At 45.8% G+C, this 26,596-nt stretch overlaps 1 protein-coding gene across 4 annotated transcripts in view; it reads right to left on the bottom strand.

The window, feature by feature from the left end:
* Positions 1-26,596, bottom strand: part of QRICH1 (glutamine rich 1) — a 67,224-nt gene that overhangs the window by 1,848 nt on the left and 38,780 nt on the right. For all 4 annotated transcript variants that reach the window (XM_010370050.2, XM_010370041.2, XM_030913557.1 and 1 more), the window contains 6 exons: positions 17,494-17,671; positions 16,823-16,977; positions 14,812-14,926; positions 1,571-1,679; positions 1,073-1,224; positions 647-737 (listed from right to left, as the gene is read on the bottom strand). In XM_010370050.2, the coding sequence (XP_010368352.1) occupies positions 647-737; positions 1,073-1,224; positions 1,571-1,679; positions 14,812-14,926; positions 16,823-16,977; positions 17,494-17,671 (800 nt within the window). The remainder of the gene's footprint in view (positions 1-646; positions 738-1,072; positions 1,225-1,570; positions 1,680-14,811; positions 14,927-16,822; positions 16,978-17,493; positions 17,672-26,596) is intronic.

Raw genomic sequence — 26,596 nt, 5'->3', positions numbered from 1 at the left:
ACACAGGTAGCAATTAAAGTTACACAAATACAAAATAACAAACAGTGATAAGTGCTACCTAGGAAACAGCCACAGGGAAGAGGTGGGGAATGTGGAAATGCTTCCCTGATAAGCTGCGTTTAAGTTGAGAAGAGGCATAATATGATGCCCTTGAGTGGAGAGGAGCTAGTGTGGCTAGGGAACTAAGCTCCACAGATATGAGGTTAGCAAGGGGGAGTGCATGAAAGGAGTTGTCTGCCATAAAAGAATTACTATGTAATGAGAAACCACTGAATGGGCAAAAGGGAGAAAAAGCTGAGAGAAGTCTCACCTAGATTAATGGTGGCAGTGACAAAAGGTCAAGGTCAGGAAGCAGGGCCATGCTCAATATGTGAGGAAGATAGATTCTCTGTACCTTCATATCCTTTTCGTGAAAGTTGACTGTAGGGACCTGGTACCCCTTTTTCTATCAGTGCTAGGCACATCACACACATTTGAAAAGCCAGAGCAAGGATGCTTCTACATTTAGCTTTCTGGAAGTGTTTTTATGTGGTTTGGGACTAGAGAATGCCTTTCCTGTGTGATAAGCTATCACACAAGTGAACATGCACACGCATAAACACACATGCACACACATGGACAGCCAGTCACAATAAAGCCTCCTCACCATTTGAAGAGGTAGAAATCATAAAGCTTGATGGGACATCTCAATGGATTCTCTGGATTTTCCGTCTGTTCTGCATACATGTCATCTGTAACTATAAAACACACATCCCCACCACCACAGACCTGGCATCAGACTGCCTTACCTCAGACCCAAATCAGGAACCTTAGGCTTTCAGCCAGCCCAACTAGGAAATACAGGGTCTAGGGAGGAAAGGTATGAGGCATGGGCAGTGACTACTAAGGGAAGAGGCAGCTATTCTCTCTGGGGCTTCTCTGCTTCTAGGAGGAAAGTTCAGAATTTTTGGCTGGTGAGAAGGGAGTGAATTTTATCCAGCAAATCTCAACCTTTACACTTATTACTAGCCTCACAGGCACAAGGGCAGGACAAGTAGCACCTGTTTTTACCATTCCTGCCTCCTTTCCCTACCTTTCTGGCCAGTCTGGTGTATTCCAAGGGCCTTCAAGTACCGGATACTCGTGCTTTTATCCTTGGGATTAGAGGGGTTCTTCTTCGTCTGTCGCAAGACCTTGGAGAAGGCCAGCTTCATGTGCTGGTCCACTGTCTTCAATAGGAAGTACCTGGATCACAAGTAAAACGCAAGGCAGAGGGAGGGGTGCCGGGAGGATACCATGACTCATCCTCTGCCCACTGGTGCTTCAGAGAAGCCACCACCCACATTCCCAAGATCTAGGCAGGCTTGTACCCAACCAGTATCCAGTGCAGGAGCTACATCAAGATGGATGGTAGGGGTCTGGCAAGGGTGTTTGCCTCACTGGTTACCAAACAAAATGCAGCCAAGTGGGGTTAGGGCTTTCAGTAGCCCAGTTTCTCAAATATATGTCAGAGGAATTCAGAAGGCCTCTTGGATAGTTTCCACACTCTTCACTGGACAGATGCCAGCAGTGGAGCCTCTAGAACACTTACTTGGTATTAAAGAACATGAGGGTGGTCAGCAAGGTGGAGGGGGAGTGAGCCCCAAGCTGCTTGCACTCCCACAGCATCTCCTCAGTCACATGGCTGGGCAAGACATAGCCTAGGAGGAATAGAGTACTGTTACAACAAGAGGACAACAGGTGATCTCTCAAAGGCACAATATGGGAGGTGTGAAGCATAAGGACCACACAGGGGTACAAATTTCATCAGGGGACTCTCCCTAAAGTGTGGCAAAAATCATCTGGAAAGCTTGTTAAAACACAGAGAGCTGGGTCCCAACTTGTTTCTGAGGTGGAACCTGATGATGAGTATTTTTAACACTACACTTGAGAACCACAGCCTTACATGATTGTTGTTACCCTCTAATCCAAGGCTAACACAGGGCAAAAAGACTGCCCTCAGAGACAGTGAAGTACAGAAAACTATAAACCAAACTCTGCATATATGCATACTTCTCTGAGAGTGTACAGAGCTTTGCATATTTTCAAAGGTGGTCCAGGACCCAAAGAACTGGCATGCATGCCCGTTTTCCTTACCAAGTCTTCTCTCATTTCAACCGTCTCTAAAAAGCAAGGCCAGCCGGGTGCGGTGGCTCACGCCTGTAATCCCAGCACTTTGGGAGGCCAAGGCGGGTGGATCATGAGGTCAGGAGATCAAGACCATCCTGGCTAACATGGTGAAACCCCGTCTCCACTAAAAATACAAAAAATAGCTGGGTGTGGTGGCGGGCTCCTGTAGACCCAGCTACTTGGGAGGCTGAGACAGGAGAATGGTGTGAACCCTGGAAGCAGAGCTTGCAGTGAGCTGAGATTGCACCACTGCACTCCAGCCTGGGCGACAGAGCCTGACTCCCGTCTCAAAAAAACAAAACAAAACAAAACAAAACAAAACAAAACAAAACAAAACAGCAAGGCTATTGTCATTCATTCTCTAGATAAACAGGAGACTGATACTCTTTGGGAGATTTTTTTTTAATTATTATTATTTGCTAAGATACAGGGTCTCTTCTACAAGGCCAGGCATGGTGGCTCACACCTGTAATCCCAGAACTTTGGGAGGCTGAGGTGGGAGAACTGCTTGAGCCCAAGAGTTTAAGACCAGCCTGGGCAACATAACCAGACCCCATCTCCATTAAAAATCAAAAAAATTATTCAAGTGTGATGGCGCACACCTGTGATCCCAGCTACCAGGGAGGCTGAGGTGGGAGGATTCTTTGGGCCTGGGTCAAGGCTGTAGTTAGCCGTGATCCACCACTGTACTTAAGCCTGGGTGACAGAATGAGATCCTGTCTCAAAAAAAAAAAAAAAGAGAGATGAGGTTTTGCTCTGTCACCCCAGCCAGAGTACAGTGACACAATCACGGCTAACTGCAGCCTTGAGCTCTTGGGCTCAAAGACTCCTCCTGCCAGTTTCCTGAACAGTTAGAAATACAGGCGTGAACCACCACGCCTAGCCAATATGACAGTATTTGAACTATTACAAGATCCCCCCACAGAGCTGGTGTTACTGTAAGACCCTAGTTCATAAGTGAACCCAGAGCTAGGCATGGACAAAGGTCAATAATTTGAACAAGAGCCCTGGTCAGCCAGGTCTGCACCAAAGAAAGATAACATTTGACATGACCACCAAGGCCCCTTCATGTGCTGAAGTCAGTCAGTATGCACATGTTTGTGCACTGGGTGCATAATGAAATAGCAGCAGGCAACAGTATTCTCCTATAGGGTTTTGGGATTCTCCAAGCAAGCAGTGTTATGATACTTACTGGAAGCAGAAAAAAGAACATTCTGCCCAATACACTCCGCTTCTGTGTTCTGTGCTCTTGCCAGAACAGGCTGGCTGTCTAACTAGAGTAGTGCACTTCCATCTCTTCAAGGCAGTTCTGACTCTATTTTTTGTATACTTTTCAGCTATTTTGTGACCCAGTGGCAATGGGAAAAGTTTTTCTGCTCTTAGACATATCTGAAGCCCCCAAGATCCAGGATGAGCAGAAAACAGCCCTTCTCAGCAAAGAAGGATTCAAGGAATCCTCCCACTTGAGCCTCCCTAGTAGCTGGAATCACAGGTGTGCGCGATCACACTTGACTAATTTTTTTGATTTTTAGTGGAGATGAGGTCTTGCTATGTTGCCCAGGCTAGTCTTCAACTCTTGGGCTCTAGCAATTCTCCCACCTTGGCCTACCAAAGTTCTGGGACTACAGGCGTGAGCCACCATGCCTGGCCTTCCTTTTTTTTAAAAAAAAAATAACTGTTCTCCTGGGAACAATTATTGCCATACTTTGGCATGTTCCACTTCTCTGGGTTTGCTCTGCCACTTGCTTCCTCTGATGTCACTTCCCTAATTTTATTCTCTTCTCTACAATTTGTAATAAATTTGGCTGGATGTGGTTATTCATGTCTATAATCTCAGCACATTGGGAGGCCAAGGTAGGAGGACTACTTGAACCCAGGAGTTCAAGACCAGTCTGGGCAACACAAAGAGACCCCGTCAATACAAAAACTTAAAAAAAAAAAAAAAAAAAAAAAGCTGAGTGCAACCGCTCAAGCCTGGGTCCCAGCTCGAGCCCAACAGGGCAAGGCAGCAGTGAACTATGATCGCAACATTGTACTTGAGCCTGGGAGACAAAGCAAGACCCTGTAAGAAAAAGTAAAATGGCCCGGGCATGGTGGCTCATGGGTGTAACCTTGGGAGGCTAAGGCAGGAGGATCACTGGAACCCAGAAATTTGAGACCAGCCTAGGCAACATGGCAAAACCTCATTTCTATGAAAAAATATAAGAACTAGCCAGGTGTGGTGGTGTGCACCTGTAGTCCCAGCTACTTGGGAAGCTGAGAGGTAGAAGGATCGCTTCAGCCCAGGAGGTACAGGTTGCAGTGAGGCAAGATTGTGCCACTGCACTCCAGCCTGGGAAACACAGCAAGACCCTGTCTCAAAATAAAAAAATAAATCAAAATAAAATAAAACAGACTCTATTGACTGAGGGCAAGGGCTCCTAACATGGAAGTAAGGGGCTATAGATAAAAAAACCTAGGTAGTAGCCTTATAATTCTGAATCTGAACTATAAGCACCAAAATGATGTATTTTATCTTTAAAAACAATTTCTACTTCTGCCCACTGAAGTAAGGCACTGAAATACCAAGCCCCAATAAAAGGAACCAGGCTCCAGAACTGAAGGATTCTACATTAGAACAAGAAATATCCAAGACAGGACTGAAACATTCTGTTAAGTGAGAAATTAAGAAAGACTATTAGGGTCATGTCAAAAGGACTTAGGGGTCAATTTAAAGAGGCTCCTAATGGCCAATGATGGGACATTTGTGCATCAGTAAAGATGACTGCAATTAGCTGAATCTCATTAAATATGTTTAAATCTGCAAGTTCACAATGACTCTTATAAACAAGAAAACCTTAATTGGACATCACTGAGGGAAGCTGATGACCTAACTCATTTTTGTGAAAACTGGTTAAGCAAAGAAAAAAAGAAAAAACAAAAAAGCTGTTAACCCTGCCTCTTCTATACAGTCTATGCCATTATGACTCCAACGAGTTGAAGAGGGAAAGTTAGGGCCAGGAACAGTGGCTCACGCCTGTAATCCCAGTACTTTGGGAGGCTGAGGTGTGTGCATCGCCTAAGCTCAGGAGTTCGAGACCAGCCTGGGCAACGTGGCAAAACCCCATCTCTACAAAAAATACAAAAATTAGCCAAGCATGGTGGCACATGCCTGTAGCCCCCAGCTACATGGAGGGCTGAGGTGGGAAGATTGCTCAGGCCCAGAAGGTTGAGGCTACAGTGAGCCGTCCGTGTTCCCATCACTGCAATCCAGCCTGGGTGATTGAGATCAAAAAAAAAACAACGAGGGAAAGTTTTTCATTATATTCCAAGTAATTATTAAGTAATAATAACATTAGAATACTGTTCTGCAACCCATAAAGAATCAGTGGATTCAGACATTTGGGCACTGTGATCAAAGAAAGGCCAACTATGAAGTAATCTTGCCAAAAACAAAACAAAACAAAAATCCGGAATCAATCTGTATATTCAATTACCAATCAACTGTAGATACATGGGGAAAAAGAACATGTTAAACTACACCACAGCGAGCAATCAGCAAAAATTAGACTGTGTGACAATTTCAAAGCCTAGTTTCTTCCATGAATATACTATAAGACAAAAGGTAGGGGGAAATTAAGATGAACAGTAAATATTAAGGCCAGGCAAGGTGGCTCACACCTGTAACCCTAGTACTTTGGGAGGCTGAGGCAGGCAGATTGCGACCAGCATGGCTAACATAGTGAAACCCCGTATCAACTAAAAATATAAAAATTAGCTGGGTGTGGTGGCAGGCACCTGTAGTCCCGGCTACTCGGGAGGCTGAGGCAGGAGAATCACTTGAATCCAGGAGGGAGGTTACAGTGAGCCGAGATTGCACCACTGCACTCCAAGCTGGGCGACAGAGAGAGAAGACTCCATCTCAAGAAAAAAAGAAAAAGGTCAGGTATGGTAGCTGACCCCTCTAATCCCAACACTTTGGGAGGCCAAGACGGATGGATCACAAGGTCAGGAGTTCGATACCAGCCTGACCCGGTGAAACCCTGTCTCTACTAAAAATATAAAAATTAGCTGGGCGTGGTGGTGCGCGCCTGTAATCCCAGCTACTCAGGAGGCTGAGGCAGGAGAATCGCTTAAACTTGGAAGGCAGAGATTGCAGTGAGCCAAGATCGAGCCCCTGTCTCAAGAAAAAAAAAAAAGCCAAATTCAATATGTAGACTTAATTTTGACCTTGATTCAGATAAATCAAAATAATGAAATGTATAAGACTATTAAACATTTTAATAAAGGGTGTATATATATATATTTTTTTAAGAGGGAGTCTTGCTGTCACCCATGCTGGAGTGCAGGGGCGCCATATCGGCTCATTGCAAGCTCTACCTCCCGTGTTCACGCCATTCTCCTGCCTCAGCCTCCCAAGTAGCGGGGACTACAGGCACTCGCTACCACACCCAGCTAATTTTTTGTATTTTTAGTAGAGATGGGGCTTCACCGTGTTAGCCAGGATGGTCTCGATATCCTGACCTCGTGATCCGCCCGCCTTGGCCTCCCAAAGTGCTGGGATTACAAGCATGAGCCACTGCACCCGGCCTAATAAAGGGTAGATTTTAATTACATTATGGATTTACCTTTTGTTGTTTATTTATTTATTTTTGAGACTGAGTCTTGCACTGTCACCTGGGCTGGAGTGCAATGGTGCGATCTCGGCTCACTGCAACCCCTGCCTCTCCTGGGTTCAAGTGATTCTACTGCCTCAGCCTCCCGAGTAGCTGGGATTACAGGCTCCCACCACCACATCCAGCTAATTTTTGCATTTTTTGTTAGTAGAGATGGGGTTTCACCATAATTGGCCAGGCTGGTCTTCAACTCCTGACCTCGTGGTCCACCCGCCTTGGCCTCCCAAAGTGCTGGGAACTCAGGCATGAGCCATCGTGCCCAGTCATTTTTTAAAATTATTTTTTAAAGTATGAGCCAGGCTCCGTAGCCCACGCCTGTAATCCTAGCAATTTGGGAGGCCGAGGCGGGTGGATCACCTGAGGTCAGGAGTTCAAGACCAGCCTGGGCAACACGGTGAAACCTTGTCTCTACTAAACTACAAAAAATTAGCCAGGTGTGGCAGTGTGCCCCTGCAGTCCCAGCTACTTGGGAGGCTGAGGCAGGAGAATTGCTTGAACCCAGGAGACAAGTGAGCCAAGACCATGCAGTGAGCCAAGACCATGTCACTGTACTCCAAGCTGGACGACCAAGTGAGACTCCATCTCAAAATAAATAAATACATAAATAAAAAGTAAATATTAAAAGACATAACCAGGCCAGAAGCGGAGGCTCACGCCTGTAATCCCAACACTTTGGGAGGCTGAGGCGGGCGGATCACCTGAGGTCAGAAGTTCAAGACCAGCCTGGCCAACATGGTGAAATGAAACTCTACTAAAAATACAAAAATTAGCCAGGTGTTGTGGCACATGCCTGTAATCCCAGGTACTTGGGGGGCTGAGGCAGGCGAACCGCTTGAACCCGAGAGACAGGTTGTAGTGAGCCGAGGTCCTGTCATTTGCACTCCAGCCTAGGTGACTGAGAATCTGTCTCAAATAAACAAACAAGTAAATAAATAAGTAAGTAAGTATGATAGGTTGGGTCCCGTGGCTCATGCCTGAAATCCCAGCACTTTGGGAGGCCGAGGTAGGCCAATCACTTGAGGCCAGAAGTTCGAGACCAGCCTGGCCAGGTGCCTGTAATCCCAGCTACTTGGAGGCTTGAGGCAAAAAAAATTATGGATAAAGTATCTGGAATTTACTTCCAATACAGGAGAGGGGAAACAGGTAGTGTTATACACAAGGTTTAAAATGGAAAAAATAAACGGAAAAACAAACAAACAAAAAGTAATTAAACAGCAACAGGCCAGGCTTGGTGGCTCATGCCTGTAATCCCAGCACTTTGGGAGGCTGATGCAGGTGGATCACTTTAGGTCAGGAGTTTGAGACCAGCCTGGTCAACATAGTGAAACCCCCGTCTCTACTAAAAATATAAAAAGTAGATGGGCTTGGTGGCACACGCCTGTAATTCCAGCTACTTGGGAGGCTGAGGCACGAGAATCACTTGAACCCAAGGCAGAGGTAGTGAGCCGAGATCGTGCCACTGCACTTCAGCCTGGGCAACAGAGACTCCATTTCAAAAACAAAAAAACAGCAACAAAAAAAGATTTGCCATGGAAAATGGGTACGTGGGGGAATTCAGTAATCTATTCTGTTTTATTTTATTTATCCATAGTAACAGACTAAAAAGTGAACTCTGCATATCCATACTTAGCTTGAAAACTTCCAAATTATGTAGAGTGATATAGTCACTTATGTCTCTGTTCCAACGACAGCCCTCCCTTGTAATAGTCTTAACACTTTCCATTCCTTTGTGTTCTGTTCTCCAAAGTACTTAAGTTGCTAGGCACAGTAGCTCACGCCCATAATCCCAGCTCTTAGGGAGGCAGAGGTAGGAGGATAGCTGGAGCCCAGGAGTTGGAGACCTGCCTGGGCAATATAGTGAGACCTTGCTCTCCACAAAAAAGAAGGGGGAAAAAAAAAAAAGACAAAAGTACTGGAGTTAAGTTACTTATCTATACACTGGCTCACCTTACTGTAGTGCAAGCTCCATTTTCTTCACTGCTGTATTAATTATATTCTCCGGCACCTGGAATACTGCCTCGCACATAGTAGGCACTCAAAAAATTTGTCTAACCAGTAAGTTTCTTTTTTAAAGGTTAAGCAGCACACATTTTAATAAATGGCAGAACAGGGATTAAAACTCGGATATTTGCATGAACACAAGTTTTTTTTTTTTTTTTTTTTTTTTGAGACGGAGTCTTGCTCTGTCGCCCGGGCTGGAGTGCAGTGGCCGGATCTCAGCTCACTGCAAGCTCCGCCTCCCGGGTTTATGCCATTCTCCTGCCTCAGCCTCCCGAGTAGCTGGGACTACAGGCGCCCGCCACCTCGCCCGGCTAGTTTTTTTTTTTGTATTTTTCAGTAGAGACGGGGTTTCACAGTGTTAGCCAGGGTGGTCTCGATCTCCTGACCTCGTGATCCGCCTGTCTTGGCCTCCCAAAGTGCTGGGATTACAGGCTTGAGCCACCGCGCCCGGCCATGAACACAAGTTTTAAACTTCTTTGCATGCCACGGAATGCAACTGCTGCATCATAAGGCCAACAATGTTTACTTTTGTAAGAAACTGCCAAATTGTCTTCCAAAGTGGTTGTGTCATTTTGCATTTACACAAGCAATAAATGACATGTTACTCCCTATCCACGTCAGCATTTGGTGCTGTTGGTATTTTGAATTTTAGCCATTCTAATAAATGTACAGTAGTATTTCATTACTTCAATTTCCAACTCTCTGATGACACCTGACGAGAGCATCTTTTTTTTCTTTTTGAGACAGAGTCTCATTCTGTTGCTCAGGCTGGAGTGCAGTGGCACAGGATCTTGGCTCACTGCAACCTCCACCTTCTGGGTTCAAGTGATTATCTTGCCTCAGCCTCCCAAGTAGCTGGGATTACGGGTGCGTGCCACCACACCCAGCTAATTTTTGTATTTTCTTAAGTAGAGATGGGGTTTCCCCATATTGGCCAGGCTAGTCTTGAACTCCTGACCTCAAGTGATGCACCCGCATGTGGCCTCCAAAAGTGCTAGGATTACAGGTGTGAGCCACCACACCCAGCCCATCTTTTCATATACTCATGTGCCATCAATGCATTTTCTTTGGTGAGGTATCTGGTCAGATATTTAGTATGTGTGTGTGTGTAGTTTTTTATTTTTTGGTAGAGATAGGATGTCACTATGTTGCCCAGGCTGGTCTTGAATTCCTGGGCTCAAGCAATCCTCTTACCACGGCCTCCCGAAGTGCTGGTATTACAGGTGTGAGCCAGGCCCAGCCAAGACATTTACTATGAATGAGATTGGGGTCTCACTTTGTTGACCAGGCTGGTCCCAAACTCCTGGACTCAAGTGATCCTCCCACCTCGGTCTCCCAAAGTGCTAGGATTACGGGTGTGAGCCACTACACCCAGCTGCTAGTCCTTTTTTTTTCTGAGAAGGAGTCTCACTCTGTCACCCAGGCTGGAGTGGAGTGGCATGGTCTCACTTCATTGCAACCTCTGCCTCCCTGGTTCAAGCGATTCTCCTGCCTCAGCCTCCCGAGTAGCTGGGACTACAGGCACATGCCACTACGTCTAGCTAATTTTTTGTATTTAGTAGAGACAGGGTTTCACAGTGTTAGCCAGGATGGTCTCGATCTCCTGATCTCATGATCCACCCGCCTCAGCCTCCCAAAGTTCTGGGATTACAGGTGTGAACCACCGCGCCCAGCCAATTTTTTGTATTTTTAGTAGAGACGATGTTTTATGTGTTGGCCAGGCTGGTGTCAGATTCCTGGTCTCAAAGTCATCCACCTGCCTTGGTCTCCCAAAGTACTGGGATTACAGGCATGAGCCACTGCGCCCAGACTGTTTTTTTGGGAGGGGGGTGCGGACTCTTGCTCTGTCGTCAAGATGGAGTGCAGTGGCATGCTCTTGGCTCACTGCAACCTCCACCTTCCTGGTTCAAGCAATTCCCCTGCCTCAGCCTCCTGAGTAGCTGGAGCTACAGCTGCACACCACCACACCTCGCTAATTTTTTGTATTTTATTGGGGGGGGGGCGTTTCACCATGTTGGCCAGGCTGGTCTCGATCTCTTGACCTTGTGATCCGCCTACCTCGGCCTCCCAAAGGGGTGGGATTACAGGCGTGAGCCACCGCATCCGGCTAGACTGTTATTTTTTCAGAGTTGGGGTCTTGCTCTGTCACCCAGGCTAGAGTGCAGTGGCATGATCATAGCTTACTGCAGCTTTGAACTCCCGGGTTCAAGTGATCCTCCTTGCCTCAGCATCTACAGTAGCTAGGACGATAGGCATGCACCACCACACCCAGCTAATTTTTTGTAGTTTTAGTAAACACGGGGTTTCACCATGTTGGCCAGGCTGGTGTCATCACCAGTCATCACTTGAGAACTCCTGATCTCAAGTGATTCACCCGCCTCGACCTCCCAAAGTGCTGGGATTACAGGCATGAGCCACTGCGCACAGCCTGCACCAGCACCGTTTGTTGAAAAGATTATCCTCTCTGCTTTCTCCATTGAATTTCCCTTCTCCTTTGTCAATGACAAACTTACTATATTTGTGTGTCTCTATTTCCAGGTTTTCTATTCTGTAACATTGATCTGTCTATTCCTTTGCCAAAAACCTGTACACAAATGTTTAAGCAGCTTTATTCATAATTGCTAAAACTTGGAAGCAACCAAAATAAGATGTCCTTCAATAGGTGAATGGGTAAACAAACTGTGGTACATCCATACAATGGAATATTATTCAGTGAGAAAAAGAAACAATCTATCAAGCCACAAAAAGACACACAGGAATCTTTTTTTTTGAGATGGAGTCTTGGAGTCTCGCTCTATCACCCAGGCTGGAGTGCAGTGCTGTGATCTCAGCTCACTGCAAGCTCCACCTCCTGGGTTCACGCCATTCTCCTGCCTCAGCCTCCCAAGCAGCTGGGACTACAGGCACCCACCACCACGCCTTGCTAATTTTTTGAATTTTTTAGTAGAGACGGGGTTTCACCATGTTAGTTAGCCAGGATGGTCTCCATCTCCCGACCTCGTGTTCCACCTGCCTTGGCCTCCCAAAGTGCTGGGATTACAGGCATGAGCCACGGTGCCCAGCCAAAGACACACAGGAATCTTAAAGGCATATTGCAAAGTAAAAATCTGAAAAGGCCACATGCCGAATTATTCCAACTGTACGACATTCTAGAAAAGGAAAACTGTGAAGATAGTAAAAACATCAGTGGTTCCCAGTGTATCTGGGGGAGGGAGGGATAAACTGGTGAAAAGGTTTTTGTTTTTAATTTTTGAGACAGAGTCTTGCTCTATCACCAGGCTGGAGTACAGTGGCACAATCTTGGCTCACCATAACCTCCAGCTCCCTGGTTCAAGCAATTCTCCTACCTCAGCCTCCCGTGTAGCTGGGATTACAGGCGCCTGCCAACACACCCAGCTAATTTTTGTATTTTTAGTAGAGATAGTGTTTCACCATGTTGGCCAGGCTGGTTTTGAACTCCCAGTGTTCAGTGATCAGTCCATCTCTGCCTCCCAAAGTGCTGGGATTACAGGCGTGAACCACCATGTCCAGCCCAGAAGAGGTATTTTTTAGGACAGTGAAACATTCTATAAGAAACCATGGGCCGGGCGCGGTGGCTCAAGCCTGTAATCCCAGCACTTTGGGAGGCCGAGACGGGCGGATCATGAGGTCAGGAGATCGAGACCATCCTGGCTAATACGGTGAAACCCCGTCTCTACTAAAAAATACAAAAAACTAGCCGGGCGACGAGGCGGGCGCCTGTAGTCCCAGCTACTCGGGAGGCTGAGACAGGAGAATGGCGTGAACCCAGGAGGCGGAGCTTGCAGTGAGCTGAGAGCCGGCCACTGCACTCCAGCCTGGGCAGCAGAGCAAGACTCCGTCTCGAAAAAAAAAAAAAAAAAAAAAAGAAACCATGATGGTGATACATGTCATCATACATTTATCAAAACTCAGAATGGGCCGGGCGCGGTGGCTCAAGCCTGTAATCCCAGCACTTTGGGAGGCCGAGACGGGTGGATCACAAGGTCAGGAGATCGAGACCATCCTGGCTAACACGGTGAAACCCCGTCTCTACTAAAAAAATACAAAAAACTAGCCGGGCGCGGTGGCGGGCGCCTGTAGTCCCAGCTACTCGGGAGGCTGAGGCAGGAGAATGGCATAAACCCGGGAGGCGGAGTTTGCAGTGAGCTGAGATCCGGCCACTGCACTCCAGCCTGGGTGACAGAGCGAGACTCCTTCTCCAAAAAAAAAAAAAAAAAAAAAAAAAAAAAAAAAAAAAAAAAAAAAAAAAAAACTCAGAATGTACAACAGATACAGAATGTAAACCAGAATGTACAACACAATAAGATAGTTCATAGCACTATGAACTATAGTTAACAATAATGTGTCAATATTGGTTTATCAATTGTAACAAATGTACCACACTAATGCAACATGTTATTGATAGGAGAAACTGCATGTGAGAGTATAAACTTAAGGAGTTATATGGAAATTCTCTATACTTATTGCTAAAGTTTTCTGGAAACCTAAAACTACTCTAAAAAACAAAGTCTAGGCCGATGGCTCGCGCCTGTAGTCCCAGCACTTTGGGAGGCCAAGGCGGGCGGATCACGAGGTCAGGAGATCGAGACCATCCTGGCTAACATGGTGAAACTCCATCTCTACTAAAAATACAAAAAAAAAAAATTAGCCGGGCGTGGTGGCAGGCGCCTGTAGTCCCAGCTACTCAGGAGGCTGAGGCAGGAGAATGGTGTGAACCCAGGTGGTGGAGCTTGCTGTGAGCCAAGATTGCACCACTGTACTCCAGCCTAGACGACAGAGCAAGACTCCATCTCAAAAAAAAAAAAAGAAAAAAGTCTATTAGTTGGCCGTGGTGGCTCATGCCTGTAATTCCAGCACTTGGGAGAGGCTGACGTGGGCGGATCACCTGAGGTCAAGAGTTCGAGACCACCCTGACCAATATGATGAAACCCTGTCTCTACTAAAAAAACAAAAATTAGTCAGGCGTGGTGGTATGCCCCTGTAATCCCAGCTACTTGGGAGGCTGGGATAGGAGAATCACTTGAACCCGGGAGGCAGATGCTGCAGTGAGCCAAGATCGCACCATTGCACTCCAGCCTGGGCAACAAGAGCGAAACTCTGTCTCAAAACAAAAAAGTCTATTAAAAACAAAAATAGGCCAGGCACAGTAGCTCACGCCTGTAATCCCAGCACTTTGGGAGGCCGAGGCGGGCAGATCACAAAGTCAGGAGTTTGAGACCAGCCTGGCCAACATGGCAAAACCCTGCCTCTACTAAAAATACAAAAATTAGCTGGGCATGATGGCACGTGCCTGTAATCCCAGCTACTCGGGAGGCTGAGGTAGGAGAACTGCCTGAACTGGGACCCAGGAGGCGGAGGCTGCAGTGTGCCAAGATCAGGCCACTGTACTCCACCCTGGCCTACAGAGCGAGACTCTGTATCAAACAAAACAAAACAAAACAAAGCAAAACAAAAATACCTGAGCATGGTAGCGCATGCCTATAGCTCCAGCTACTCAGGAGGCTGAGGCAGGAGGATCGCGTGAGCTCAGGAGTTTGAGGTCCATCTCAGCAACATACCAACACCATGTTTTTTAAGAACAAACAAAGAAAAACACTGAATAACCTATGCTTTTGTTCCAACAGAATATTCTGTCCAGAAGACTGCCTGTGAGTAAAGCAAAAATTATGCTCTACAGATAAAACTGCCCACAATTCTTAATTGTTATTCTAATTTTAATCAATACATTTTAATAGAAAAAAAAAAAAGACAGTAACTATCCCACTAGTTCTGCTTGTTCCTGTGTCCTTCCCACACTGGGACCAGCAAGGTTCTCTGGTGAGCAGTGCCTCTTCCCTATCAGGGCAAGTAGCACAGTGGCCAATGCTGCTGCAGTCTGGGATTTATATACCCCTCACTCACATGCTTTTCACAGCCAACCACAGAAGCTGTTGATCTTTCTTAAATCCAGGTGGGAAAGATATCCAAGGACAAGGGAGACTCTTACCAAGTGGAGTGACCCGGGGCTGAACATCCTTCAGAACTTCATGTAGCCACTCCGTGAACCGAACATAATAAAGATCGGAGAAAATGTCATCTACCCTTCCATTTTCAAAAAGATACTAAAAGAAAAACAATTAATAGAAGTTATTGGTAGTCTCCTGAACAAGGCTTTCAGGGGAAATAAATATATTTTTCTACCAGTACTACTATCCTTCCCTACCCATTCACACCTCAACAAATTAAGGCACCAGCATGTGACACTTCCATAGTATGCTTAAGCTCATGTGACTGATTCTCATGACATTCTTGAGAGTTAGGTAAGTAAGGCAGATGTTGTGAATGGTATTTCACCCAAGAAAGGCATTGTTTTGTGTTAGCAAAAATCATGAATAGGCTCTAGGGTCAGCCTTCCATTAGATATTGTGTAAGTTAAATAACATGTGCAAGTCTTTTAATTTCTGGGGCTCAGTTTCCTTGCCTGTAAATGGAGATGATGGTATCTGCCTTCCAGGACTGGGGAGAGCACAGAATGAAAGCATGTAAAGCAATTCACACAGTACTTAGGTTAGGACCACCGAGAGAGGAAAAAACTAGGAGGCAGACATGTCTCAAGACTAGGCAACAGAATGAGTCCCAACCAGTAAGCCCTACTCTACTATACTGTGATTTCTCCTCAAAAGCCTTCAAACACTAAAACATCCACCTCTGCTCCCTTGAACTGCCGGTCTGCAAATTTCCGTTATGCTTCACCACAGATGTCCTCAAAACCTAACTACATTGGTATATTATTCTAGCTAGACTCCTTCAAATAAGTATTTAGTGTTAATGCAGGGAACAATGAGAAGGAAAGTTCTATGCTGGCACAAGGTTTTGTTTTGAATAAATTACTTTCATGAAAATCAGGTTTAACAAAAAGAAAAGTGTTACATAAATGCTTTGTGAATTACAAAAAAAAAAAGTTAAGGTAATTACCAATAATGTAATAGAAGTTTCTCTAGGTAGTAGGATGATGAATAATGTTTGTTTTCCTATTTTATTATTTATTTTATGCATTTATTTTTTAAGAGGCAAGGTCTTGCTTTACAGCCCAGACTGAATGAAGTGTAATGGCACAATCATAGCTGACTGTAGCCTCAAACTCCTGAGCTCAAGCGATCCTCCTGCCTCAGCCTCCCAAATAGCTGGGACTACAGGTGTGCACCACCACACCCGGCTAATTTTTTTTCTTTTCATTTTTGAGACAGGGTCTCACTCTGTCACCCAGGCTGGAGTGTAGTGGCATAATCATGACTCACTACAGCCCCAACCTCTGGGGCTTAAGCAATCCTCCCACCTCAGCCTCCCAAGCAGCTGGGACTACAGGCACGCACTACCATACCCAGCTAATTTTTTGTAGAGATGGGGTTTCACTATGTTGCCTAGGCTGGTCTCAAACTCCTGCGGCTCAAGCGATACTCCTGCCTGAGCCTCCCAAAGTTCTGGGATTACAGGTGTGAGATATCTCGCTTGGCTCTTATTTTTTTTCTTTTTTTAATTTTTGAGACAGAGTCTCGCTCTGTCACCCAGGCTGGAGTGCAATGCTGTGATCTCAGCTCATTGCAACCTCTATCTCCCAGGTTCAAGCGATTATCATGCCTCAGCCTCCCAAGTAGCAGGGATTATAGGAGTGCACCACCACACCTGGAGAATTTTTGTATTTTTAGTGGATAGGGTTTCACCATGTTGGCCGGGCTGGTCATCTTCAACTCCTGACCTCAAGTGATCCACCTGCCTCGGCTTCCCAAAGTGCTGGGATTACAGGCGTGAGCCACCAGCGCCCAGCCCCGGCTCTTATTTTCTAAAGTGAACATGTAGGTTTTTAAAACTTAAAAAAAAACGTGCATTTTAAAACTCATTATATACCTGAAAGAGAACTTCCTTATTTTAACTTCTTGTTTCTCATTTTATTAACTAAACTAGCAAACATCCAACAGGAACACAGCTCAAACATGTTCTCATGAAGATCTATTTCCTACCTTTTGAATACACAGGAAAATATAGTAGAGCACATCTGGATCATAGGGTTCACCTTCTCCATTTCGAGCTTCCCGTGTCATTAGACAGAGCCCATAATTCAACTCTGCCACAGCAGAGGAGATGAGATCTTCCTGGAATCGCAGCAGTTGGCGCCCTGCAACGAAAGCCCCAAAGATGAATGGAGGTCCTGGCAACCCAGGACGAATGAAGGTCCTGGGGGTCCATATCTGGAAGGCTCAGAACACATACTGCCCATCAGGGTGCTGGGACAGAAATGGTCACTTGTATCTACTGTAATGTTTCACACCTGTAATATCAGAACTGGCCTTTCATGTGAGTGTATGAGCCTAATGCCAAGAAAGAAGGATTTTAGTGCCTACTCCCTGGTTCCCATTTCCTCCCAGAAGCCACTCTGTTCAGGTCTGGTAGGGTCAACTCCTGAAACCCGTATGTCTAAAAATGCCTGGTTTTGCGCAAACCCCACACATCCTGCTTATTATGTACACAGGGTCAGTACTGCTTGTTGCTAGGACTGAATTCAACATACTATTACAGATGTTGCTCTCTTTTCCCCCAGACAGGAGATACCACTTTTCTGCCGTTTTGTCCCCCTGTTACTTCAGTACCACTGCATTTTAGACAGAGCCCACTCTTCTTCCCAGACACTCACTCCCAATGGGTGCCAATCTGTTCTGAGCATCCTTCTCTAATTCAGCATTCTTGGTCTGGGCCCAGTTTTTCCATACTTCAAGCCCTTCTTCTGGCTTCAAAGAATTTGGAAGCAGAAGTTCTGGGGAAGGCTGTGGCTGTGACTGTGGTTCAACTTCAGCAACCTGGACAGTTTGAGCCTATAGGAAAGAAACCATGAAAATGTGTCAATAACGTTTTATATTAGATCCTTCAGCAAAATTGCCAGAAAATTGTTATGTATAGTTCATTTATTTAAGAAAATATTTCTCTACTCCTTACTGCCCTTTTTTTTTTTGAGAAGGAGTCTTGCTCTGTCGCCCAGGCTGGAATGCAGTGGTGCGATCTCGGCTCACTGCAAGCTCCGCCTCCCAGGTTCACACCATTCTCCTGGCTCAGCCTCCAGAGTAGCTGGGACTACAGGCGCCCGCCACCACGCCCGGCTAATGTTTTGTATTTGTTTAGTAGAGACGGGGTTTCACCATGTTAGCCAGGATGGTCTCCATCTCCTGACCTCGTGATCCACCCATCTTGGCCTCCCAAAGTGCTGGGATTACAGGCTTGAGCCACCGTGCCCGGCCGCTGTCCTACTTTTAAGAAGCTTTGCAGTTCGACCTCCTGCCCCAGGGACAGCAAAAGCAGTACTGCAACTGGGCTAGTGCAGTGATTCTCAGCCTTGACTGCACTTTTAAATGTTTTTTTTTTAGACGGAGTTTCGCTCTTGTCACTCAGGCTGGAGTGCAATGGCGTAATCTCGGCTCACTGCAACGTCCGCCTTCCGGGTTCAAGTGATTCTCCTGCCTCAGCCTCCCAAGTACCTGGGATTACAGGCATGCACCACCACGGCCAGCTAATTTTATAATTTTAGTCGAGACGGGGTTTCATCATGTTGGTCAGGCTGGTCTCGAACTCCCAACCTCAGGTGATCTGCCCGCCTCAGCCTCCCAAAGTGCTGGGATTATAGGTGTGAACCACCGTGCCCAGTCAAATCTTTTATTTAAAAACACTAATAGACAGACTTACCCCAGAATCTCTCTGAGGGGGAGTCAAGGTATCAATCGTATAAAAACTCCTCAAGTAAGATTGCGCCACTGCACTCCAGCCTGGTGACAGAGCGAGACTCTGTCTCGGAAAAAGAAAAAACAAAACAAAACAAAACAAAAGAACTCCTCAAGTAAAAAAGTAATTCTAATGTTTGGTCACCACTGAGAACTACTGGCTCAAAGCACTGCTTCCACAATCTTTTTCTTTTTTTTTTTTTAAGATGGAGTCTCGCTCCTGTAGTACAGGCTTGACTGCAGTGGCACAATCTCAGCTCACTGTAACTTCCACCTCCCGGGTTCAAGCAATTCTCCTTCTTCAGCCTCCCGAGTAGCCGGGATTATAGGTGTGTACCACCACACCTGGCTAATTTTTTTATTTTTAGTAGAGATGGAGTTTCTCCATGTTGGCCAGGCTGGTCTCGAACTCCTGACGTCAGATGATCCACCTGCCTCAGCCTCCCAAAGTGCTAAGATTACAGGCATGAGCCACTGCGCCCGGCCCCCACAATCTTTAATGTGCAAACAAATCACTTGGGGATTATATCAAAATGTATATTGTGATTGAAAAGGGTGGGATCTGAGACTCAGCATTTCTCTTTTTTTTTTTGGCAGGGACTGAGTTTCACTCTTGTTCTTTGGATGCTGGAGTGCAATGGTGGGATCTCGGCTCACCTCAACCTCTGTCTCCCAGGTTCAAGCGATTCTCCTGCCTCAGCCTCCCAACTAGCTAGGATTACAGGCATGTGCCACCACTCCCAGCTAATTTTGTATTTTTAGTAGAGATGGGGTTTCTCCAAGTTGGTCAGGCTGGTCTTGACTCCCAACTTTGCAATTTCCTACTTTTTGAAATTCTTTTTTTGAGCATAGTCTTGCTCTGTCACCCAGACTGGAGAGCAGTGGCATGATCTTGGCTCACCACAACCTCTGCCCCCCAGGTTCAAGGCATTCTCCTGCCTCAGCCTCCCGAGTAGCTGGGATTATAGGTGTCTGCCATCATGCCTGGCTAATTTTTGTATTTTTAGTAGAGATGGGGTTTCACCATGTTGACCAAGCTGGTCTCAAACTCCCGACCTCAGGTAATCTGTCCGCCTTGGCCTCCCAAAATGTTGGCCTTATAGGCATGAGCCACCATGCCCGGCCAAATTCTAAAGAGATCTTTATACCCTAAAAAAATAAAATTCCAAGATTTTCCATTTTTTTAGATTGGACGCTGATTTTGAAGGGCAAGAACTGAGTCACCACATGTTCAAAGAACGTGCTTGAGCTGGGTGAGGTGGCTCACACCTGTAATCCCAGCACTCCGGGAGGCCGAGGCAGGCAGATCACTTCAGGTCAGGAGTTGGAGACCAGCCTGGCCAACATGGTGAAACCCTGTCTCTACCAAAAATATAAAAAATTAGGCAGGTGAGGTAGCATGCGCCTGTAATCCCACCTATTTGGGAGGCTGAGGCAGGAGAACTGCTTGAACCTGAGAGGCAGAGGTTGCAGTGAGCCAAGATGGTGCCACTGCACTCCATCCTGGGTCACAGAGCCAGACTCTGTCTCAAAAAAAAAAAAAAAAAAAAAAAAAAGTGCTTGGATTCTCAAAGGTGCAATAAAATAGCAAATCAATTCAAATCACCCAAAGCCCTAGTTTCACTCACTCACTAATTCAAAAAACGTGTGCAAAGCTTTGCATCAGGCCCAGAATACTGACATGTATTAAATTACAGTCTAGGGCAAAGAGCTGATTCAATCTGCGGTGTTGTGAAGAAAATCTTTGGCATCAGTTTTTCTCCTTAACTGCACTGGCTAATCCAATGATCACCAAAAAAAAAAAAAAAAAAAAAAAAAAAAAAAAAAAAAAAAAATTACTCAAACCATTTCTTTGAACAGTTCCACAAACTGCCAACCATCATGCCCCTCTAAGACATCTAGCACAGACCAGGAGGGCAGCTGAGTTCAGGGCCAGAGGACCCAATAGCACCAGAAGCCTCTCAGTGAGCCACACAGATGTCCCCTCCTCCCCGCCACCCACAGGCCTAAGCCTCCCTTTACCTAGTCAGTAAGTACTTTCTTAGCTCAGGAAGCAACCCATCTTTCCCCTACTCTGTTTTATTAAAAAGTTTGTCATGAATTACTGTCTTGCTCAAAGCCAAGTCTATAGCTGGGCCCATTCTTGCCCTTTCTTCTACTTTTAACCTGAGGACTCATTCTCTGATTTCCATAGACCTTCGATCTGGATGCTGTATTCAGGGCTCCAATAACTATTCTGTCTACCCCAGAAATGAGCAATTTCTTCTTGGTGGCCTGTAGTAGTTGCTGCCACCACTACCAGCACTACCACCCTCCTTGTACTCCCCAATCGCATACACCTGAAATGAAAGGGTCAAATGCAATGGATGCTTTGGCCCTAACCTACTGGACCTTTCTGGCACATCCAAAAATGTCACTCACAACATTGTCCTTTGTACTCTGCTCGGCTTCCTGTCACTCTCCTGGACCTCCCTCAGCTATCTGGCAGTTCTTTCTGTGTATGCTTTAGGTTTATCTCTGCCAGGCCCTTACGTGTTTGTTAACTATGGGGCTACTCTATAGATCCACTTTCTCATTTCAACTACATGTTCTCCCTGGTGAGTCTCACCCACTTTTCCAGTTTGGATATCCGTATTTGTCAAAGTGATCGCTATGTACCTCCAAGCTAGAACCCTTACTGCCCCTACTCCCTGCTTAATATGCCCAGTGGGTACTATATATCTCCAACTGAACATCTCATAGCCACCTCCAACTAACATCTATTCATTATCTTCCCTGCCCAGATCTATTCTCCTGAGTTACCTCCCTCCCTCGTTCAATGGCAACATCATTTACCCAAACTGGAAATCCAGGAGTCTGGCTGAACAAGTAGGCAGTGGCCAGAGCATGGGAGGCAGTGCTTCTGTAACAGGCCCCCTTTACTGTGTGCTTCCAACCACTAAATGTCAGTTAACATTCCCAAGCATCTTCCAAAAATTCTTCCAAACGTGTCCAAATGTCTATCAGTGGATGGAGGAGGCAATAATGCAACCCAGGTTGAAAGTTACTCATAAAGAGTATTGTACAATGTGGTGTAAATTTGTTCCTACACATAATGGGAGCCCTTGGAGAGTTTTAAGCTAGGAAGTGACATGATCTTACATTTTATGATTATTCTCATTGTTCTATGAAGAATAAATTGAAGAACAAGAATGGAAGCAAGTACTGGTGGCCTAGACTATAGTGGTGGCAGTGGAGATGATATAAGATATAAGATATATATATAAGATATAAGAGATTTTGAGAGGTGTGATGGTAGAAGCAACATGGCTTGTTAATGAACTGGCTGTGAGGAGTAAAGAAGCAGACACAAAGATGACTCCAAACCAGCAACAACTGGGTGGAGAGCAGCACCACTTTCTGAGACAGGGAAGTTTTTGACAGTTTTAGAAGTGGTGCCAATGAAGATCTGAGGTATTGTCAATAAATCCAAGTAAATGCTAAGTAGGCAGCTGAATATGTGGAAAAGGTTCCAAACAGAGGAAGGCATGGCCGAGAGACTTGGACTTTATGTGTCAATGCAGCACACCGATTAAAACACAGGCTTCAGGGTCAGCCCATCCAGGGTTGAATCTCAATTCTGCCACTTTTTTTTTTTTTTTTGAGATGGAGTCTCACTCTGTCACCCAGGCTGGAGTGCAGTGGCACGATCTCCACTCACTGCAAGCTCTGCCTCCCGGGTTCATGCCATTCTCCTGCCTCAGCCTCCTAAGTAGCTGGGACTTCAGGTGCATACCACTACACCCGGCTAATTTTTTGTATTTTTAGTAGAGACGGGGCTTCACTGTGTCAGCCAGGATAGTCTCCTGAGCTCGTGATCCGCCCACCTCGGCCTCCCAGAGTGCTGGGATTACAAGTGTGAGCCACCGTGCCTGGCCTCACTTTTTTTTTTTGAGACAGAGTCTCATTCTATCACCCAGGCTAGAGTGCAGTGGCACGATCTCGGCTCACTGAAACCTCCGCCTCCTGGGTTCAGGCAATTCTGTGCCTTAGCCTCCCAGGTAGCTGGGATTATAGGTGCCAACCACCACGCCTGGTTAATTTTTTGTTTTTGTATTTTTAGTAGAGACGGGGTTTCACCATCTTGGCCAGGCTGGTCTTTTAACTCCTGACCTCGTGATCCACCCGCCTCTGGCCTCCGAAAGTGCTGGGATTATAGGTGTGAGCCACCACGCCTGGCCAGTTCTGCCACTTTTTAAGCATGGCTTTGGCCTTGTCACTTAATCTCTTTGCCTGAGTTTCCTCATCTGTAAAATAGAGATATTAGTACATACTTCGTAAAGTTAATGTGAAAATTAGAAGAACATGTTAAATATCAAGAACAGTAGTACTGGCAGACAGTACCAGTGATTATTATCTTCAGCAGCAGCAAGAATCATCTGGAGATGCTGGAAATCATAGCAATGGAAAGAAAGCCCTTAGGGAGAAGAAGGCCAAGTACTGAACCCTAAGGAACATCAACATGTACGATTCAGAGAGAGGAGAAGGCACCAGTAAGTTTCCTGGGAATAAAGAAGACTCAGATGGGTAGGAGGAAAATCAGGAATGTGTAATAACATGCAAGTCTAAAAAAAAAGAGTCTCGGCCGGGCACGGTGGCTCACGCCTGTAATCCCAGCACTTTGGGAGGCTGAGGCGGGTGGATCACGGGGTCAGGAGATCGAGACCATCCTGGTTAACACGGTGAAATCCCCTCTCTACCAAAAATACAAAAAATTAGCCGGGCATGGTGGTGGGCGCCTGTAGTCTCAGCTACTCGGGAGGCTGAGGCAGGAGAATGGCGTGAACCCGGGAGGTGGAGCTTGCAGTGAGCCGAGACAGAGCCACTGCACTCCAGCCTGGGAGACAGAGTGAGACTCTGTCTCAAAAAAAAAAAAAAAAAAAAAAGACTCAATAATGGGCTGCTGTGTTGTGTGTTGCTGCAGGATAAATACATACTTGCTGGTCTGAACTGGCTGTAGGGGGTCACTGCTGACCTTGACAAAAACAGATTGTCATGAGTTGAAGGGAACATTTTACAGCATCTGGAGCCCAGTTTGTGTAGATAATGCTTTTTGAGAGTTCTGGGAATAAAGTAGAACAGAGAAATGGGGCAATAGATGGAGGTGGGTGTGAGGAAGTCAGATTTCACCATAAATCTGGTTTTAAAGACAGGAGATATAAGAGCTTTTATAAAAGGTATGGACCTGTGGCAGATGAAGGAACACATTTTGTCACCAGCACCCCTTAGGGTTCAACTTGACTGTCTTCCGCACATGCTGTAAAGTGGTCCAAGGGTGGAAAAGACTGTCTTACTCATCTCTATTCCCCAGTTCCTAGCATAGGAGGGCAGAGCCTGCATAGGAGGGCAGAGGGATATCTGTGGTATATACAGACAAACTCATCTTTCCCTTGGCATTTTTCCCTGAGGATAGAAAACTGGGATTCTTCACAATTTTTCTATTGCTGGTAATGATAACTTCATGTAAATCACTCTAAGACTTTCCCAAAACAGATACAGCCTCTGAAGAACACTGGCCCACTAAAATGAACTCCAGAAAGGATCTTCTCCTGCTGGAAGACCCAGACATGGAAATTATAAACAGAGACCACTAAGTACCAAATGAGGCACTGACCTGCAATTGGACCATCAGGTCCAGGAGAGCTAGGGGAGGCCTAATGGGCTCCATCTCTGTGAACAAAAGCTGAGCAAAGAAACCTATTACAAATCTACTGGCTGGTTTCTCCTATATGCAGTTAATTCTACATACATCTACTTGGTTCCTCCTGTTACCACGAATCTAGGAAATTCCTGATTTCCTATCACAGATTAGATCAAACTCAACTCTGCTTTGGGAAAACAACAACCCCACCCCCACCCCCCAACACTAACTCCATTCCCACAGTTCCCTTCTCAAGCTGCCTTAGGCCATGTCCCTTCTGTCCATCCTTGGCTCTGTATTTATGCTGTTCCATTCTTTTGTTTATCTAAACTATAAACCACAGTTCAACAGTTCAAAGCAGGGTGCAGTGGCTCATGCCTGTAATCCCAGCACTCTGGGAGGCCAAGGCGGGAGGATCACTTAAGGCCAGGAGTTCAAGAGCAGCCTGGGCAACATAGTGAGACCCTGTCTCTACAAATATATATATACACACACACACACATATATGTATATATACACACACATGTATATGTGTGTGTGTGTATGTGTGTGTGTATATACATATATATGCCAAGTGTGGCAGTCTGCCTATAGTCCCAGCTACTTGGGAGGCTGAGGCGGGAGGATTTGATGAGGCCAGGACTTTCAAGCTACAGTGAATTATGATCACTACCATACTCCTACCTGGGAAACAAAGCAACAAACTGTCTCAAAAATAAATAAACAAACTACAGTTCAAACCTCATTTTGTCCACAAAAACGCCTCTGTTGACTTTTTAACCTAGAATTTCTAAATTCCCAGTTTGTCTTTGTATGTCATAATTATTCTGCCTTATAAATAATTCAAAGGAAAAGAAATCATAAGTTCTTATTTTTGCAAATAGACTCTAAGTTGTACAAAGCAAAAAATCTTGTCTTGTTCTATTTCTGGGCCCAACAGCTAGATATTTAGCAGGTCTTTAACGATGCCACCTAGGATAATATGATATTGCCTCTATGAAACCACCTGGTCAACCTTTGCTTAATCACTTACAGACCATGTTTCCAAGTGCAGTTCCTTATCTAACTTATTTGTGCAGCTCCCACATACATATGCACTCCCAGGAGCCTATGACCACTGAGGCACAGCACCTTCATCAGTCCCATAAGACCAGAGGCCCTATATCCCACTCTAACGGGACCAGATATTTCACCAATCGGTTCTTTTAGACAGGGTCTCACTCTGTTCTCTAGGCTAAAAAGCAGTGGCATGATCACAGTAGCATCAACCTCCCAGGCTCATGCAACCCTCGCATCTAAGCTGGGACCACAGGAGTGTGCCACCACACTAGACTATATTTTTAAATTTTTTGTAGAGATAGGGTCTTCCTATATTGCCCAAGCTGATCTCAAACTCCTAGGCTCAAGCATTCCTCCCACCTCAGCCTGCCAAACTGCTGGGATTATAGGCAACTGCCACTGCACCCAGCACTAATAGGTTTTGTGTGTGTTTGTTTTGAGACAAAGTCTTGCTCTGTTGCCCCAGGTTGGTGTGCAGTGGCACGATCTCAGCTCACTGCAACCTCTGCTTCCCAGGTTCAAGCAATTCTCCTGCTTCAGCCTCCCAAGTAAGATTATCTGGGATAACAGGTGTGTGCCACCACACCCAGCTAATTTTGTACTTTTAGTACAGACAGGGTTATGTTGGCCAAGCTGATCTCAAACTCCTGGCCTCCGGTGATTCACTCACCTCGGCCTCCCAAAGTACATGTGTGAGCCACTGTGCCTGGCCCATATATATATATTTGTTGTTGTTGTTGTTGTTGTTGTTGTTGACGGAGTTTTGCTCTTGTTGTCCAGGCTGGAGTGCAATGGTACAATCTTGGCTCACTGCAACCTCTGCCTCCTGGGTTCTAGTGATTCTCCTGCCTCAGTCTCCTGAGTAGCTGGGATTACAGGTGCCTGCCACCACGCCCAGCTAATTTTTGTATTTTCAGTAGAGATGGGGTTTCACCATATTGGCCAGGCTGGTATCTAACTGCTGACTTGCGATCCACCCGCCTCGGCCTCCCAAAGTGCTAGGATTACAGACGTGAGCCACCTTGCCCAGCTGCCCGTTTTCAAGTAACACAAAAACACTCTTGGGAGGTCCCACCACATAGACGGCATATTCAAGCCTCCCAATGGTTATCACTTTTAACAGGCTCATTAAGAGATATTTTAGCTTTTCTAATTCACCCACACTGTGTGCCCAAAGATGAACAACAGAATGAACAATCTCATAGCCTCTCCAGTGATATTTGTAATCTATGCAATAAACTACAAGTGTTTCGGTAGAACCATTTACTTATGATACAAGGAAGCAGCAC

The sequence above is a fragment of the Rhinopithecus roxellana genome, chromosome 1 (genome assembly GCF_007565055.1).
Source record: "Rhinopithecus roxellana isolate Shanxi Qingling chromosome 1, ASM756505v1, whole genome shotgun sequence".
NCBI classification, from domain to species: domain Eukaryota; kingdom Metazoa; phylum Chordata; class Mammalia; order Primates; family Cercopithecidae; genus Rhinopithecus; species Rhinopithecus roxellana.
This window is presented reverse-complemented; position numbering and strand designations above follow the sequence as displayed.